The following is a 14,004-nucleotide window of genomic DNA, read 5'->3' on the forward strand; positions in this document are numbered from 1 at the left end:
TTTTTTTTTTGACAAGCTAACGAGACCTACAAGTAAGTACCAACCTTACTAGCACGGTCCGTACATAACATGTATGTACATACTGTACCTATGTATCCGTACTGCACTCTCACTGGCTCTTGTGCAATCGCTCAATCGTCTCCTTGAGCCTCTGGGCCGACCGGGACACCGTGGCCTTCTCACGCTCGTCCAGCGGCATCGCGATCGTCCGCATGATGCCCTTCCTCCCCAGAACCACGGGCAGGCTGAAGCAGCAGCCATAGTCGGGCTGGTAGTAGCTGACCGGCCGCACGTCGCCCTTGTCCCGGAGGACGGTCGAGCAGAGGCTGGCCACGACCGAGCCGATGCCAAAAGGTGTGCCCCCCTTGGCCCGGATGATGTGCTCGGAACGGAACTTGCACTCGTCCTCGAGGTCCGCGTGCATGAGTTCCACGCCCGACACGACTGGAGCCACGAACCTGTCCAGCGGCACCCCGTTGACCGTCGCCGTCGACCACGTCACCACCTGCGAGTCGCCGTGCAAGCCCACCACGGACAGGTGGATGGCATCGGCCGAGACCTTGGAAAACAAGATTGTCAGTCGGATGATGCTTTTACCTCGAAGGTAATGACTAATAAAGTAATCGTGAAAGAAGGACTGCTTTAGGACCGAAAAGGAAGGGGCAAAAAAAAATTGAGGAGTAATTACTCACCCCGGCCTTGTCGGCCACTAGACCCCGGAGCCGCACCGAGTCCAGAAAGGTGCCCGAGCCAAACACTTGGAACCTCGGGAGCCCCGAGAGCTCCTGCGCGATGGAGGTGAGCAGGTCGACCGGGTTTGACACCACGATCACGATAGCGTCGGACCGGAACGGCGTCATGTCCCGCATCACGCTGCGCATGACCGACACGTTGCGGTGCATGTGCTGGACGTTCGTCTCGCCTAATTAATTATTCTCATGCGTGAGCCCCTTTTTGCATCCCCTGAGATGAGAAAATTAATAATTAATCAGAAACTGACCGATGGACCACTTGGAGCCGGCGGTGATGACCACAATGTCGCACTGGCCCGCCTCGCGGTGCGTCGCCGCCCGCACGCGCGTGCCGCTGCCGATGCCGTACGCCACGTCGGCCAGATCGCGTACCTGCCCGTCTCGCCAGTCTGCTTTGATGTCCACCAGCAGCAGCTCGCCCGCGACCGACTCGAGGATCAGCGCGTACGCCGCCGCCGCGCCCACCTGGCCCACCCCCACGATCGCGATCCGCGACGTCGGCTTCTCGTTTCCGCTCATGGATGATGGCTTTTTAATTAGGCGTCTTGAAAATTAAAGGTGTTATCAATATCCTGCTTCAAGGGTCTCTTTGTTTCCGACAAGTCGTTTTTGTTTCTTGGCCTAATTAATTATACGCAGTACTCGTCAATTTTCCCTTCTACTTTTCAAAAGAAACAGGGATAAATATAGATGCTGCGGTGGGTTTTACGTGTGGTTAACGAATCAAAAAGGTATGTTATCGCAAAGCAGGACCTTGGGAAAGGTGAGGTAGGTGCTAGCTTACATAGCTGGTTGCCTGTCCTGGATTGCTGAATCAGTCCGAGTCATCCGCTGCCCCTCCCGATCTCGACCAGTCGAATGACCGACTGATCTCACCATGACAGCGAGGCCCCTATCCAAAATCGTTCTCCACACCTCAGCGGTGCTTTCTGAGATCCGGCTTCTGTTCGTATTGCGTGTACGTCCGTAATCCACATAACTGAACCTGATGCTTACAGTTACCTGACGCAATCCGACCTCGAACCAAGACCACCTCGGCCAGAGTTATAGGCACCCCAGCCATGCCTTTCGTAAGACGAGACAGAAATCCTCACCTGATGTTCACCCGATGGTAGACAAGATCAAGATCGTTCCTTGCCCGTCCGTTCTAGAACTGAAGAGACCTGGGGGGGGGGGGGGGGGGAGGGCAATGAAACAATCGAAGTTCATGAGTTAATTATTATTTACGGCACTTGCGGACTCCTGGCTTGATTAATTTGCACCCAACGTTCCCGATCGCCTGCTTGACCATCTCAACCCATCAATCACCAACATTCTTCAGCTCCCCCGATTATTATGCATGAACGTCGCGTACCCAATCGGAACCGGAAACCCAGAGCAAAAACAGCCACGCGACACTCTCGCATACAACAACGCATACAACAACCTGCCTCTCCTCTCAAACCTTCATTTAATTAGACCACGGATTCGACTCCGGTAGACGATGATCAGATAATATGGACATGGCTTGTCCGCTCAGAATGATCGCTATAGCCGTCGAAGATGACGACCTGATGTTCGGCGGCAGGCCGCTGTGCGCGTGGCACGAGGAGCACCGGAGGAGCCTCATCTCGCGCATCGTCGACGACAGCGACAACAACGACGACGACGACGAGGACGAGGAAGAGGAGGAGGAGGCGGAGAAGGGGGAGGAGAGAGAGAAGGAAGAGGAGGATAGGGGGGAGGAGGAGGAGGAGGAGGAGGAAAGAGGGCGACAGCGCGAGAGGCGAGGTCGGAGCGAGGGCGGGCTGCATCATGATCGCCACCATCATGACCATCGTCGCGGCCAGGGCGCCCCCAACACGCGGCATGGCGACCAACAAAGTGATACTTGGTAAGGTAAGCTGAGGTAGGTACCTAGGTATCTATGACCGCTAAATATTCATCACAAACATACCTAGGCACGTCGTCACACGGCAGAATCAGGGGGGGAATACTGAACTCCTGCTCTGGCATGTCTCGCTTTCCACCGCACCAATCTTCCTTAATTGCATCCTTCTCCTTCTCGGAGGCGCAAATTCGAGTATCGAGGATTCTTGAACCGTTTGGGTAATTACTTCACAATGCTCAGTCCGTATGTGGGAGAGGTACGTCAGCCCGCCGCTCCCCGCGAGGGTGACATCAGACGATATGTAATTACTTATATTAATATCAACTGTGTGGATAATATCCCAATTCTCTTCAGTTAGGGTTTCAATAGCATGGTAGATAATTTTATTCTTTTGCTCTTTGTTCTATTACATGAGCTTTCTACTAGTATGAAGCCCGTGCAATTTGAGCTGTGCATGTCGGGGTCTCGACGAGACTCTGGAGCGTTGATTCCCAGGGGGTGCTTTTGGGTTGCCTAATGTCATCCCTAGTAATTATCTAAGTACATGGCTAATTGCCTCACCCCAATCATTCAGAAGGGCTTTTGTCATCACGATGGTGCTACAAAAGTATCGAGCGGGATACTTGCCCATCTTGACGACTTGCTGCGGGTCAGACCACACACATTGCCAGAGCCGCCCGTGAACAACGGCGTCACGGCAGATGTCGCCATGGGAGCCTTGTTAGATATGGAGGAAGAAGCGATTCAAGAAGAGCTCGAGAATCCGGAGACGACCGAGGAAGAGCGTGTCGAGATGAGGCAGCGACTGAAGTGAGACCACTAATTAAGACCCATACCTGGATTTTCACGCACCGGCACTTCGTGGCCTATTAATAGGACGAAACAAAGCAATATAATTATAAGGTCAACGGCGCTGGCTCGACTTTATGAAAACTCTTGGACCACCTTCGTAGGTGTTTTCGCTGGTTCTTTGTCAGGGAAGAGGTCATGGCTACAGTTGCCTCGCAAGCTGGATCCGGGTCATCAGACAAAATCGAGTTGGCAACTCTCCCCTGGAACCAGTTCGGCTGGTGCTTCCCAGCCTGATGATATAAAGCCATCGAAAAGGGGGAATGAGCCATCTCATTGAACCTGGCCGTCTTTCTCACGAGCCTGTTGTTTCACCATGTAATTAGGCCAGACGTTAAGCTCCTACTAATTCTATTGTCCAAGCGCTGAATGTCTCTATTAAGGATGATAGCATGTCGAAGCCACTGTAGTGTGGCCATGGAGATATGACTAGGGCTCGAGCGATGAAGAAGTTTTCTGGCACCGGCTGGAAGATGATGTGGCGAATGCTTGCTCAACCGCTTGCAGATTTCTCCTCCGAGCCCTACAGAGACATGTGAAACGGCCTTTCCGAACCCTGCATCGTGGAAAGGGGTCATATGCGTAAGGTGCGCAGCAGGCCTGCGAAAGGCTTGGGACTCGAGAGTTTACCAAGAACTTAATTATACTTTGCTTTAATATTAAAAGCTTGACCCTTCCCACCGCCCTTGGGATCCCCCCCCGTCTCTGCACACTTCACAAACCTCGTCAACACAACCACCCGATCTATCTCACAACCACTGACTGATCCCTCAGCATCCAAGCCTTTCCAAAGCTCAAAACGAACAAACTAAAAAAGAAAATGCGCGCCAGTGTCCTGTCCCCCGTGCTCGCCGGCCTCGCGGCGCTTGCTTCCCTCGTTGCCGCCGCCCCCATCGCTCCTGGAAACGATAATCCTGCTCCTTCCCTTCGTCCGGCCCCCCCTCGCACCCGCATCTTTGCCCAGCTCCTCCGCCGCTGGGGTAAGCCCAAGGGCAAGGGCAAGGGCATCGCGGGCTCTTCCGGCAGCCACGGCGGCTCCAAGCTGAACATCTGGGAGCCCGGCTACGTCGTCTTTGAGCGCCCGGGCCCCTGGACGCCGACGACGACGACGACTACGACGCCGACGTCGTCCTCCTCGACCTCCTCTTTCTCGCATGCTGACTGGGATGCCGCGGTGGTCATGGTGACGGTGACGGTCACGGTGGTCACGGCGACCGAGACCGGGCACGAGCTTGGTGCAACAACGGAGCCTTCAGCCACCGCCGCCGCCCTCTCCACAGATCCGGGCACTACGAGCTTCTCTGCCGAGTTGGCGGCCACCGACGTCGTCGTTGCTCTCGTCGCTGTCGCCGGCCCCGTTGCTCGCCCACGTCCTGTCCTCTGTTTCCAGCTCTGCGACGTCATCCTCTCTCGACTGAGTTCGACAGCTATTCGGTGCGAGTCCCGTAGGAGTTTCAGTTTTTGGTTCTGTCGGTCGATGGGCTCGTTTATTAACCGAATTGGCAGCATTGAGGTGGAAACCTGGTCTCGGACTGCCTCCTCAGGCTTCTGGAGAGGTATCTGCCTCCTATTCATATTCCCAGGCGTGCTGGCGAGGGCATGAAGAGATCCTCCTAGAAGTGTGTACAGTCACACGAGGAGATGGCAATGTTAGGTGAGATGTGATTAGGCTAGGCACAGGTACCGTGGCAGCGGAGCGCAATAATAGAGGGATTGTTAGAACCAACAAACCAGAGCAGGTGCCTTGGGAGAAACAATGAAGGTGCCAAGGTACCCCGAAATTTCACGGGAGTGGAGCAAATGTCAACTTTTCTTCTGTGTCAGGCACCCATCGTCTGTGCAATGCGGACTTGCAACATCATTTTCCCAATTGAGTGATGTAGAAGCAACCGAGACCTCGGATGCCTGCTGCTGCCTGACACACTTGCCATTTCCAGTTATCCCCCAGCAAAATGGCTTGCTTGCGCTGTTGGATACTTAAAGGCATCGTTCCCAGACTTTATCTTCAGACCGGTTCGCCGTTCGCTAGAATCCTCATTCATCAACTTTTGACACAGCTATCGTTTGGCTACCTCTAATTAATTAACCATCTCCCGCGAGCGACAAAGCAATGTCCAATACATCTTCGGGCGAGTCGACAATGCCGACAGCTTCTCAGTCCAAGATCTCCGAAAGTCCTCTATTTCGGGAACTTCGCGAGTCGGTCGCAAAGGAGACGGTGGCCTTCACTTTCGCCTGCGGCGGCACTATCCCTATCGTGTCCAGCCCGCTCGACACGGCCGAAGATGTCGATGGCGACAAGCTCCGGGCCACGGAATGCCTCCCCATTGACCTCCGATGGGACCCCAACGATGAGTCGGTCTTGTCGTCCGAGACCAAGCTCACGTTTCCGCTCGAGCCTAACACCGAGAAGAATCTGGACCGGCTCATCAAGGACACGGTGCCCGCTACTTTCGGCCTCGGCGGCGAGCATGTTTACGACGAGTCCTACCGCAAGGCTACCAAGCTCGATCCGACCCGCTTCTCTTCCACCTTCAACCCCTATGAGCTCGGCATCATCGACGCCATCGCCCAGACCCTCTTGCCGAGCCTGCGCCACTCGAAGCAGACCAGAAGCGTCAAGGCCGAGTTGTACAAGCTGAATGCAAGTTTCTTCCCCGCCCACACTTCCAGCATCCACATCTCGCCGCCTAATTACTGACAGTTGAAACGCGCAGCTGTATTCTGGACCGTCCGGCAAGTTCAAGACGCACGTCGACACGCCGCGCTCTCCCGCCCAGTTCGGCTCCCTCGTCGTCTGCCTCCCCGTCGAGCATCGTGGCGGTGCCCTGGAGGTGAGACACAAGGGCAAGACGGTCACGTTTGACTGGAGCAACTCCGAAGGTGACGACAAGGGTCCGTCCATCGGCTGGGCCGCCTTCTACAGCGACTGCGAGCACGAGGTTCTGGAGGTGACGCACGGCCACCGGCTCACGCTCACCTACAACCTCTTCTGCGTCCGCGGCAACGGCCAACTGGGCGGCAACTACCCCTGGCTTGACCCCACGCATCTGCCGCTGTACAAGACCATCCGCTCCCTGGTGCAAGAACACGATGGTTGGCGTGATGGTGAGAAATGCCTACATGAGTCACCAGACAAACTCGTCGAAGAGATGGAAGGGGGGTTGCTGACCAGAATGATCCAGGCGGCTATCTCGGATATAACTGCAGCCACGTGTATCCACACACCAGCAAAACGAACCTCAACTTCCTCGCCCCCGACAACCTGAAAGGTGCCGACATGCTCATGTACGAGATCTTCCGGTCCCTCGGCCTGAAGGTCAGTTTCCGTCCCGTCGTGACGGACCTCCGCTATTACGATCCTGAAACCGGCGAGGACGCGGCTCCGGTCGTTGGCCTGAAGCTGGAATGGACAACGTGGCGCTTCCCCCGCGACAACGTCGAGGAGGAATACGACAAATGGACCGGAAAGGTGTACAGCAACCGTCGGAGGTATTATTGGCGAAGCGACTCGGAGTCGGAATCAGAGCCAGAACCAACGCGGGAGCCGGGCTATATCCGTTTCGAGGATGTACACTGGCTCAATAACTTCGGACATAAGGAGCCACAGATTTCCTGGGTTGCCGTAAGTTTTTTTTTTTTTTTTTTAAAAAAAAAAAAAACTCATCCCCTTCCACCTGCCCATAGAGTCGTCCATTGCCGCGAAAGAGTCATGAATCATGTCTGACGCTCAAACTCTTGCAATGTTTAATAGCACGGAAATGAACCTGCAGGCGTGACGACCTACTCTTGCTGTGCCATCATTGCCGAGATTCCTTCCCGTGGCAGCCAGGAAACCGGCAACAAAACCGTACAGTCCCCGTAAAGCGGGATGTCTAAAAGATGTTTCAACACGAGTTACCTGCGATGGACTGATGGTGAAGTTTTAGTTGCTTGGTCGTTTGCGGCAGAAAGGGGGAGGGTTCCTTACTTGTCAGAAGCGACTAAGCTTCTGGGGAATTAGCCACGAGCGATGCACGCCACTTTGCATGCTCATCAGCACACGGATCATCTTTGTCTATTTATATCGCTCTTTCTCTCCTTTATAGATAGTTTAACAAGGCACTCTTTCTGTTCCTTCCTTGCCACTACTCTCAACGCCTCCCACACGCTTATTCGAGCTTGCAACTACGTTCGGCATTACTTCACTGTTGAGAGTGCCAAGAAAGGACCTCTTGAATCAGAAGCAGCTCTTGTGCATCAGCATGGAACGTCCTGTGATCTTGTGTGCCTAGTAAAATTGAGCACCATCTGTGATTTAACTGCATTTGGTAGCTAAGAGGTGTAGCGAGGAAGTATATGGAACATCGTTCCCGTTCTTGTTCCTGAGGAGAGACTGAGACACCGGGTAATCACTACGATAACCAAGATGGGGCTACCCTCGGACTGAAACTCGACCTCCGTGAGCATGTCCAAGTACCCAATCTCCGGTATCATAGCTATTGGCCTTCTCGAACTCGGTTACTAATTAGATGTTCTCTCTCGCCATCTCTGCCTCCATCATGTTCCAAAGTCCCTTAACCCTATATCCGGACAGCCAATAGTTTCCCTCGGCATCCCTGCCTACAATGATAATGCCGTCGGTGAAGTTGTATGGGCCCTGCATGCTCTGGACATACGACGGCATCAAGGGAGCATCCCTCGGCTTGACGGCAGCCGCCGACAGATCAAGTCCGTACATGTTTGCCTTGCGCCAATTAGAAAACATCAGCAGCTGCATCGAGCTTTCGCCGAACATGGGCGGCGCCCTATTTTTGGGGTCTTGCCGGATGATCGATGCGTAGGCCTCGATTTGTTCTCGCGAACCTTGCTCCACGATCGACCGGCGGATGTGGGAGGCAAGGTAGCCGAGTGGTTTCTGGAGGACATCCTTTGCCGGCATCAAGGTAACGAGAAATCCGAGGCAGTTGCTGAGGAAGGGCGTATTTGCAGGAATGAGATCTTCCAAGACGGGACGCCACTGATATACCTGCTGTACGGCGATCTTCACAACGGCACGGCACGTCTTATCAGCATTTTGATGTAATTAATTATTAACCTTCGGTCTCGGACGTGCGCTTACTGTTGTTTCGGAATCCTTAGAGATATTCGCCACTGCTAGGCGCGTCATCCAGGCCAATAGAACATCTCCCTCGCTCAGGAATGCTTCTTCCTCCTGCCCCGCGGCAGTCGCTTGGGCATTGAGCTCCGCCAGAGCGCTCTCTCTCAGCTTTGCGAGGTACGCAGCTGGCACGCAGACCATGCGATGTTCTTTGGGACGAAAGAGCAACGAGTTGGCATTCCGGAGCGCCCACAAGACCAGAGCGGACATGGACATGCGGCGATCGGCGAGGACGTGCGGTTTGGCCGGGTCGTTGCCGATATTGTCTAGGACGTAATTGTCGGGTGCAAGCGGCTCGGGGATCTCGTCTTCCCTCCCTCGAAGCATTAGCATCCAGGCTTCGAGAAGTGCCCGTTTTGCCGTGGCGTCGCAGGCTAGATGGATCCAATGCAGGACGACGACGGTTGAGTTCTTGAAGGAGACAACTCGAAGGCCGAGCTGAGGCCGGTCCGAGTAGAGATAGTCGTCGAGCCGCCTGGGGACTTCGGGGCCGTATACGAGCTCGGATAGGTCGTCGGGGTCTCCCACAATCGCCGGGCGGCCATTGCGCGGCGGGCGCGGGATACGCAAGCCGGCGGGGTGGTCTTCTACGGCCAACTCGCTCAGGTCCTGGTGGTCGAATCCGACGGCGGGGCGGTTTTGAGAGAAGGCCGCCGGAATGTGATGCTCCAGCTCTCCGCGGTCCTGGCCGGAGCAACCCGGGTCAGATCATCCCGTAACCCGTAGATGGCGGGACGTTTTGGCTCAAGTGATTAATGAATAATAGAGCTTACATTTCTTCTTAATCTGGCTCCAAACTTCTTCCAGCCGGGGCGGGCGACTACGCGCTCTAACGAGCTGTGGAGCTTCTCGACGTCGAGAACATCGTCGAACACAAAAAGAGTGTACAAGACGAATGTCCTGAAGATGATGGTGTCGTCAAAGAACCCTACGGGAACGACATGATCGGTTGGCACGCGCTGCGGCGCTGTAGGCGGCCCGAACAAGAAATTGAACATGTCGGTTCAGCGTTACGTTGTGTTGTCACTCTCACACCTGTTGTGGAAGAAACGTTGGTTGCACGAAACGCACAATGATGCAGGCAGGGACACTCCGCTCTCCCATGAATTAATTGTTTCCTCCGTTCCCACACCAAAAGTCACCCATTACAGTAGAATAAATTCGATCACTCTTGTCGTATGAAATCAGCTCTCGCTCGCTTCCCGCCGTTTTTGGTAACGGCCCTACCAGAACGCGGTAAGCCCCTCGGGACCAACCACTTACACCCCTGGTATTCTAGGCATGGGTGGGAGGATGGAACAACGCTGAACCAACAATAATGCCAACGGAAGGTCATTCCGCCAGCCGGTGTGCTTTTTCCGGTGCTGATCTACCAAAGTGCCCTGGCTCCTTCCACTCTCCAAATCATTCCACATTTTATCCCTTTGCTTTCCTCGAGTATAGTTATGCAAGAGCTCGAGACCATTTGCCACGATGACTGCTTGAACGCGGTCAGGCACGCTTTGAACGAAGTGGAAGGAACAGGCTTCATGAATCGTTTTCCCGTGAAAGGTCGGATCGTGCGCTCGAGCTGCTCTCGTCGCTGAAATCACCTACTCATCTTACTGCTGCCGAAACCGCAGCTGCCACTCCAGCCAGTGTACCTGCGGTTTGCTCACTCAGTCGCAGTTTGGCCTTATCTTCAGGGGGACTTTGTCTCATTAGGGAGGGGCGTAGTAAAGGGGATCCCGCTTGTTTCGGTGGGATAATTAGTGTACAAGATGCCCAACAAATTAACCCGGTTGGCACCGAACCCCCTGCTGCTATTACAACCCTCAAGCATTCGGTCAGGGGAAAGTGCTTGGAAGACACAATGTGGTTTTGGGGCGTGAATCCACGATCATCATCAGGTTATGGCTGGTCTCCTTCATCACGTCCCAGACACCTGAGGAGCCGAGCCGCGGTCCTCTCTGCGCCTTGTTTAAAATATACGATCAGGTCCGCTGCCCCTCCATCATGGAGTCGTTAAGAAGTCGAAGCGAAGAAGGCGAGCGCATATCAGAAATTGCTCACAGCCTCCCACCAATACCTGTCGAGGGTTTTACGAGAGCTATCCAAGCAGTATCCTACCTTCTGTACGCTCTCGCCACTATCATCGTTGGCCTTCGCGTCTACGTCAGAGTCCAGCGCTCGGGATCACAACGAGCATGGGGTTGGGACGATATTTTCGCCGTGGTCGGATGGGTACGTTTGCTTCTCTCTGACTCTCTGCCTCTGCAATTGCTTGTTATTTGTCAGCTAATTGATTAACAAAAACACCGGAGCAGTTCCCCTTATGGCCGTCCATCGTCTTCCTTACATTCGCCACTCAATGGGGTTTGGGTGCCCACGACAGCCAAGTACCCGACGGGATGCTCCCCTACTACCAGATCAGGGTGAAAGAATACATGTTCTACTTTGAGATGATCTACTTCGCCTCGTCGGTTATGACCAAGCTCGCCATGGCTATCATGATCCTCCGGTTGAGGGCAACCAAGCGCTATGCCTACATCATCTGGGGCAACATGGCCGTGCTGGGCGCCAACGCGCTCGTATGTCTGGTCATCATGTTTGTCAGCTGCTCGCCCGTTCCGGCGCTGTGGAACGAGAAACTGTATGTTTTGCCGCGTTCGCTTGGATCTCCCAGTCTGATGTCTAACTGTTAGTTCCAAGCGGTTATTGTCGCATCAAACAAGGCTGGATCATCATCAGTTATGCAGGCTCTGTCGTCCTGGCCATGGTGGACTGGACATGTGCGATCACGCCATTCTTCATGCTACGGAAGCTGCAGATGCCAAAGCGAAGGAAGATAACGATACAAATCATTCTCAGCCTAGGCATGTTTGGCAGTGCTGCGGGCCTAGTTCGCTTGGGTTACTATCACGCTTATGACACCGAAAAGTACCCCAATGAGTCTCTATGTAAGAAAAAAAAGAATACCCTCTACCCCCAATGGCGTGTTTGCTTGAGTTAGCTTTAACTCATCATCTTCTACCTAGATAACTGGGGTTATACAATCCTTTGGACCGTGTTTGAGGGTGGCTTAGGCGTCATTGCCTGCTCCTTGCCTCCGCTCGGCGTATTCTTCAAGAAGTTCTTCTACAACTCCCGCGGTAGTTCCGGCACGAAATCCGGCCCCGCCACAAGCAATGTAAGTGGATTTCCAATATTTCCTGCGGAACCTCAATTTGGACTCGGCACTCAATGAACCAACCACCTTTGCTCCTACAGGGCGGCACCCAGCTCGAATCACTTGGTGGGCTGCAGAAAGGAGGACTTCCGAGTCTTCGCCGAAAAGAGAGCCCTCCGTGGAATAGATTGGATGATGCACATTCGGATTCTAGCCAACAAAATATCGTCAAGACGGCCGAGATCTCTGTCGAGACAAATAGCGTCGAGGGTGATCGGCCTCGGGACGGGCGGAAGGTGAGTCGTACTTACTGGAGCGATGATGTCTGAGAAGAACCCATCGGAATAGATACCGGAGCAGAATCAATTGTCTTTGCGACATCTCTATGGCGGTGAATTTGGATTGCTTCAGCGATCAGATTCTTAGTGTCACAGGCTCGGCCCGTGAGTAATTAACATTACCTAGGTTCTGCGATGCCGGAATGGTACCCCGTTGGAAAGATCGACGAGTGCCATGAGAACGCTTTCTTTTGCATGTTCGTGAACTTCTGCTCTTACCGCTCCGGACGTAGGCACGGCAACGACAACAATGACGAACCCGGCAGAAGCCACCAACATTGACCCAGTCAGTATAGTACCCAAAGTATCGGAATAGTTGCCCCATACCAGCAAGGACCTCTGTAGCCCCCTCTGTCAATCTTGGAGAATCTGTCACACTGCCTAGTCACACTGTCAGACGGCTTCAACAACCTTTTCTCCACACCTGCCCAGCGATCGGTACACCTTGGGTGCCGCTATCGCCCCCCGGATGGAGGCAAGGCCGAGAGGGTTCGAGATGAACAGCTTTGCCATTTTTTCGTGGGTTGGCACGAACGAAGAGTTGCTATATGGAAGGAGGCTTGGTTGTAAACTGGGGAAAGGGGCCAGAGGTGCCGAGGGGTGATGAACGTGTTATTCCAGTATAGAGAAAGACCCTGGACTCACAGTAGGCCCACCGATGACCCTTTTATACCCGGGTACCTTGTCCCCTCACGACAACAACCTCCGTCGGGCTTTGTCGTGGGTCTCATGAGCCGACGAACCTCTGATGTGGCTGGATCAAGCAGCGTTAAGTCCCCCATTATTGAGTTTCATCGAGGTCCTCTTCTGTATCTACTAAGCACCGGTCTTACCTGCCTAGCTCGAGTAGATTAGGCGATCTAAGCCTATGCACAACTTCTTGTTTTGGGCAAGTGGCCGGTTCCTAGGCTCCGGCCTCAGCCGCTTTTCCGTAGTAAGATGCACTACCCTGGCGCTTCTCGAGCCTCAGTACTGTACTGTAAATACCCCGCCAAATACTTGACCGAAGGAACAGGCTGAATCCTTGCTGTCGAAGCTGGGATAGCCCGTTTCCAAGACACGGAAAGCATCTAGTGATGGGGTTCCCGTCCCGAGAGGATGAGATCGGGGCTCACAGTCATCTCACTCCCGTAGCTAGTTTGATTGTCGAAAAAGAAGGCGAATCTCAGGGCTGAGTACTCAATCTTGGTATAGGATGCTCTACAGCGAACTCAGCCGTACACACTCGTGGGAACACTCAGGTCTGCAGTGCAGTGCAAATGAATCAACTCAATTGAGTCCAAGGGAGGCAAATGGACATGCCAATATCTAAATAGATTATCAACTCTGACCGCCTTCCTCAAGTGTAGTGCAAGCCTGGCGTGCTGATTGAATGTTGCTCCAAAGAAAACAAAGAGTGGTGTAGTTTTTGTGTGTTCAGCAATGATTACCTAGGTACCTGAGGTAATCAACCGTAGTCGTCTACCAAGAAGTTGAGGAAACATGGTTGACACCTCACAATTTTTCAGCAGACACGGCGTAACGTGGAGTTCAGGTTATCCGAAGTAAATATTAGGCAGACCAAGAAACTGGATGCCTTGAGCTATTACATAGATCCTCGCAGAGTCGTGACACACGCAAGTGTCGATTATCAATCGTTAGCCATGTTTAAACGAAGGCAAGAGCAGTCAACTGTGATAAAGTATCCTGCCTCTCTGCTATGGCCTCGACTTAACCGTCAGCCACCGCGCGTAACCATCAAGCTGTTACCCTCATCGGCCTGGCCCTGTCCGGCGCCTGGGCTGGCCGAAGCGTCACGCCCAGTTACGACTACTATGCGCCCCCCGAATACCGGCCATGACCTGACGCTGCATCACTGAGCAGCGGACATGGCCGACAGGATCCATGACTGGTTGAAATCGAAAGTT

At 53.7% G+C, this 14,004-nt stretch overlaps 6 protein-coding genes across 6 annotated transcripts; 4 read left to right on the forward strand and 2 right to left on the reverse strand.

The window, feature by feature from the left end:
- Positions 1-109: 109 nt before the first annotated feature.
- MYCTH_38939 (lactate/malate dehydrogenase) lies at positions 110-1,271 on the reverse strand (the record flags this gene model as incomplete). Its single annotated transcript, XM_003666367.1, has 3 exons — positions 110-559; positions 693-922; positions 1,001-1,271. 3 exons carry the CDS (start codon positions 1,269-1,271, stop codon positions 110-112), a joined length of 951 nt encoding a protein of 316 aa, XP_003666415.1.
- An 887-nt stretch (positions 1,272-2,158) lies between these two features.
- MYCTH_2311075 (uncharacterized protein) lies at positions 2,159-3,001 on the forward strand. Its single transcript, XM_003666368.1, has one exon. The coding sequence runs from the start codon at positions 2,273-2,275 to the stop codon at positions 2,627-2,629; it is 357 nt and encodes a 118-aa protein (XP_003666416.1). The 5' UTR covers positions 2,159-2,272; the 3' UTR covers positions 2,630-3,001.
- Positions 3,002-4,058: 1,057 nt separating this feature from the next.
- MYCTH_2311076 (uncharacterized protein) lies at positions 4,059-5,279 on the forward strand. Its single transcript, XM_003666369.1, has one exon. It carries the CDS (start codon positions 4,292-4,294, stop codon positions 5,072-5,074), a length of 783 nt encoding a protein of 260 aa, XP_003666417.1. The 5' UTR covers positions 4,059-4,291; the 3' UTR covers positions 5,075-5,279.
- A 198-nt stretch (positions 5,280-5,477) lies between these two features.
- Positions 5,478-7,633, forward strand: MYCTH_2311077 (uncharacterized protein). Its single transcript, XM_003666370.1, has 4 exons — positions 5,478-6,115; positions 6,189-6,579; positions 6,657-7,096; positions 7,226-7,633. The coding sequence occupies exons 1-4, from the start codon at positions 5,582-5,584 to the stop codon at positions 7,334-7,336; spliced, it is 1,476 nt and encodes a 491-aa protein (XP_003666418.1). The 5' UTR covers positions 5,478-5,581; the 3' UTR covers positions 7,337-7,633.
- A 345-nt stretch (positions 7,634-7,978) lies between these two features.
- On the reverse strand, positions 7,979-9,609 carry MYCTH_98500 (uncharacterized protein; the record flags this gene model as incomplete). Its single annotated transcript, XM_003666371.1, has 3 exons — positions 7,979-8,494; positions 8,573-9,295; positions 9,385-9,609. The coding sequence occupies 3 exons, from the start codon at positions 9,607-9,609 to the stop codon at positions 7,979-7,981; spliced, it is 1,464 nt and encodes a 487-aa protein (XP_003666419.1).
- A 997-nt stretch (positions 9,610-10,606) lies between these two features.
- MYCTH_2068912 (uncharacterized protein) lies at positions 10,607-11,837 on the forward strand (the record flags this gene model as incomplete). Its single annotated transcript, XM_003666372.1, has 4 exons — positions 10,607-10,834; positions 10,918-11,243; positions 11,303-11,550; positions 11,629-11,837. The coding sequence occupies 4 exons, from the start codon at positions 10,607-10,609 to the stop codon at positions 11,835-11,837; spliced, it is 1,011 nt and encodes a 336-aa protein (XP_003666420.1).
- Positions 11,838-14,004: the final 2,167 nt, after the last annotated feature.

The sequence above is a fragment of the Thermothelomyces thermophilus genome, chromosome 6 (genome assembly GCF_000226095.1).
Source record: "Thermothelomyces thermophilus ATCC 42464 chromosome 6, complete sequence".
NCBI lineage: Eukaryota > Fungi > Ascomycota > Sordariomycetes > Sordariales > Chaetomiaceae > Thermothelomyces > Thermothelomyces thermophilus.